This window comes from Brassica oleracea, unplaced genomic scaffold (assembly GCF_000695525.1).
Source record: "Brassica oleracea var. oleracea cultivar TO1000 unplaced genomic scaffold, BOL UnpScaffold00578, whole genome shotgun sequence".
Lineage (NCBI taxonomy): Eukaryota > Viridiplantae > Streptophyta > Magnoliopsida > Brassicales > Brassicaceae > Brassica > Brassica oleracea.
In genome coordinates, this window is record NW_013617421.1 from 76,282 (window position 1) to 80,012 (window position 3,731).

The 3,731-nt window shown below is 34.4% G+C and overlaps 1 protein-coding gene across 1 annotated transcript; it reads right to left on the bottom strand.

The window, feature by feature from the left end:
* Positions 1 to 2,280: 2,280 nt before the first annotated feature.
* LOC106319691 lies at positions 2,281 to 3,018 on the bottom strand. The gene has a single exon (XM_013758069.1). The coding sequence runs from the start codon at positions 3,013 to 3,015 to the stop codon at positions 2,281 to 2,283; it is 735 nt and encodes a 244-aa protein (XP_013613523.1). The 5' UTR covers positions 3,016 to 3,018.
* Between the last annotated feature and the right edge of the window lie 713 nt (positions 3,019 to 3,731).

The window sequence follows — 3,731 nt, forward strand, 5'->3', positions numbered from 1 at the left end:
GATGAACTCATATGCAGATAAAATGAATAAGGCGGTCAAAGCTACATAGTTAAACGAACTCTAGTTAAATTCGATGTCACTTCTGAAATAGACTAAAGATTCGTTCAAAAGGTAATAAAATCATTTTCTTTAGTAACAACTGAATCCACTAAAGTAACTATTATTAAATGACATATCAAATGGATAAATAAAAATGTTAAACACGAATTTGAAACCGTAAGAAAAAAGGAAAAATAAACAAAGGAAAAGGGATTCTCGAAACAAACACTTCACTTTTACCACACAAAGAAAACAGTTCACTAATTGTTTACTAAGTTTCACTTTCTTTTATCTCAATTTTTTTAGAATGTTATAGTCTTCAATACTGAAAACCATTTGCCTCCTATTATTTTCTTGTTTCTGACTTCACAACGATTGTCTCCATTTTTTTTTGTTTGCTAGCATATTTGTTCAAAAGACCTTTTAAATTGTTATTTTTGTGTTCTCAAACAATTCCAGGTTTTAAGTTATTCCTAATTACAAATATTGAAATTGCAATTTCTGTTGCAACAATGATTTACGGCTGAAACTATCGGCTTTGTGTTTTAGCAAAAAAAAAAAAAAAACTATCGGCTTTGTGAAGATTAGTTCTCTAAATTCTTTTAGTAATATGATATGTAATCACTTAGGCTTGTACATATATTCTTTCTACTATGATGAAAATACATTTGAAATTTCACAAAAAAGGACATTTTAAAAAAAAATCTTATGAAGAGCATATTTCATTAACATAATATCGTATTAGAACATTATTAGTATTGTTTAATATTTTTTTTCCATTAGCCTATATGGAGATAATGACTTCCTTTTGTAGGGGTTGGTGAGTTTCAGTTACATAACCGTTGGTGTAAGTCTTCCCGTAAGTCTTGTGGGATATTATTCTTTTTCCTAAAATAGAAATAATAACCAAACCAGACATTAACCTTTTTCTACAATCCAAGAGAGCAACTTGAACGACTGCCATGAGTATAGCGTTGACCATGAGACACATCCATAGAAGAAAACATATAGCATCACTAAGAGCACCTCCAATGGGATGTTCTATCCATTGGAGTCCTAAAAACACACATATATATATTATATGTGCATATATAATTATGGGGTTCAAATCGTGGAAAACCCAACCCAAAGTTTTTTTTAAAATTTTTTTTTTAGAAACTTTGAGTTGGGTTTTTCGCAAAGTCATGGACCCACAATTACATATGCACATATAATATATACATATACGTACATATATATATATGTATTTTTTAGGACTCCGATGGATAAAACCTCTCATTAGAGGCGCTCTAATAGACTTCCAACCCACTGCCATGGCGGTTTAAAAAGACTTTTTTGCCGGCAAAAAAAAATGTAAAACACAATTACCGGAAAATCTTACTGATGGAAGACAATTGCCGGGCGTGGACCGCACCGGAGAAAAGGCCAACAATATTACAACGCCCACATTGACGTGCATATGCCAGAAACTTTTCTTCCTAAAGGAAGAAGACACCGTAAATGATCCAAAATAAACGTTATGTATATGCCCAACTGTCCAGTAAGAGCCCAGAAAAGAAAGGCAAACACTATTGAAATCATAGACATGATTGGCCATGGATGATAAACGAGAACCTTAGAAGATTGACGGAAGGAGAAGTTTAGTTGATATTTCATCATATGTCAAATTAGATGAAATATACGATATCAACAGAGATATGTGATGATTGTGGTAAGTAATTGATAAAGAAAAGAATCTGACAGGACTTGGAACCCCCTATTTGCCAATAGAAATGTTGGCCTATTTCTACACATAATAACAGGTCATATCTAATATTCAGAATTTACTTCGATTTGGTACCACTCTCGCGCCCGCACCGAAACAGTGTTTTACCCCTAGATGTCCAGTCAACCAAAGCCGCCAGAAAAGCAAAAAAATCTGAAAAAAAGTTTGGTAATTGTTTGTGTTAATAGCCTCTCTCGGAGAGAACCAGTTTTTTCGAATCCGGTATCATTAAATTCCATTAATAATTTTTCTTCATGTTTATTCGTTTTACTAATTAGGAAATGGTAACCAAATTTCGATATTTTTTGTGTCAATTTCTTGTTTTTGTTTATCATATTCCGCTCAGTATGCAACTGTGAAAGAACTTTATTTCACAAGACAATAGATAAACAGTAGAAAAATAGAGATAGGTTCAAATTATCTAACTCTAGATTTGGATATAAAGAAAATAAATACAAATTACTCCAAAGGGAAATTCAAGCGGACATGCATCCAACACCGTAGCGTGTGGTCGGGAAAACGAGAAACAAAGCACTACAAACGATTCCAACCATCAATGGAAAACTCTCCATAACTTGATCCATCTCTTTCTCTTTCCCTGGAAACAAGCAACCCGTGACTCTTCTATCCGAAAACGCAATCGCCATAAACACCAAAACGCTCATCATCGCATGAACAAAGTCGTTAACCCTCAACGTATACCTATCATCACTTACCGGAATCTCTGCCTCCGCAATCACATCACCGCCTCCGAACTCCGGGGGCGGCGGTTTCATGAAAACCGCGAGCCCACGCGGCGTCACGAAACCGTAATAGATGTTCCCATCGGATGCTTTGAAACTATCGGTGAAATGGAAGAAGAAACAAGACATTGCGCAAAGAAGCAAGAGGAGATGGATCATGAGCGTGTTGATTCCGTTACAGTCTCCGTCGCGGTAGATTGAAGGAAGAACCATTTCGAACATCAAGAGCGTTCCTGTTGGAAGAAAGTTTACGAGCATTGATGTCTTTGATACCGTTTTTTGGACTCCTTGTGCCACCATGCGACGTTTTCGACCTCTTCCTCCTCCTGCGGCGGCTCCTACCGGGAGTGTAGGAAGTGAAGAGATTGAGACGGGTTTTGGTGACTCAGACAGTGGTGGTGATGGTTTTTGCGGCGGAGTCGCCGTCGTGTAAACTCTGATCCCAACGCTTTCCTCTGTTTTCTCCATTTTCGTGTGAATCTCTGTTATTTTGTTTCTTTTTTTTTTTTTGTAAATCAACAGTTCTTTCCGTAGTGTGGAGAGAGATTTTATTTAAACATTTCGGCAGTTAGTGACGGTTATAGAGTTTTTATCCAACGGTTATGAAAAAAAAATTTCACTGGAAAAGCTGATAAGTTTTATTTTCTTATCAAACGATCACCGAAAATATAACACAACAGATAACGACATCATTCAAAAATATGATTATATAAGTTACAACATTGAAATCATTCAAAAATATAGAACACAAATTATTATACAAATAGCTGGATGATGCATCTTGGTAAAAATGATTTACTCGCTAATAATAATAGTATCGCTTTTTACCAGAAAAGGTAAAAAAAAATAATAATATCGCTTTAGTCTAGATATATAGTATCATTCTGTTGTTTTTCTTTAATTTATGGTCTTTTTAATCGTACTCCATTACATTTTTTATATAATAAAGCACAACTCACGTGACCAACAAAATTCGGACACATGAAATAAAATTAAAAATTTTAAAAAAAATCTAAAAGCAGAAAAAAACAGAAAAAATTAAATGCCCTACATAAATCGTTAATATTTAGAATTTCTAATATTTATCCCTTCATGATCACAAACACGATTTCAAAACTGTTACTTTTTCTGTGGAGGAAGTTTAATTCACGAAGCTATAAATTCATGTCTATTTGCCTTCAATG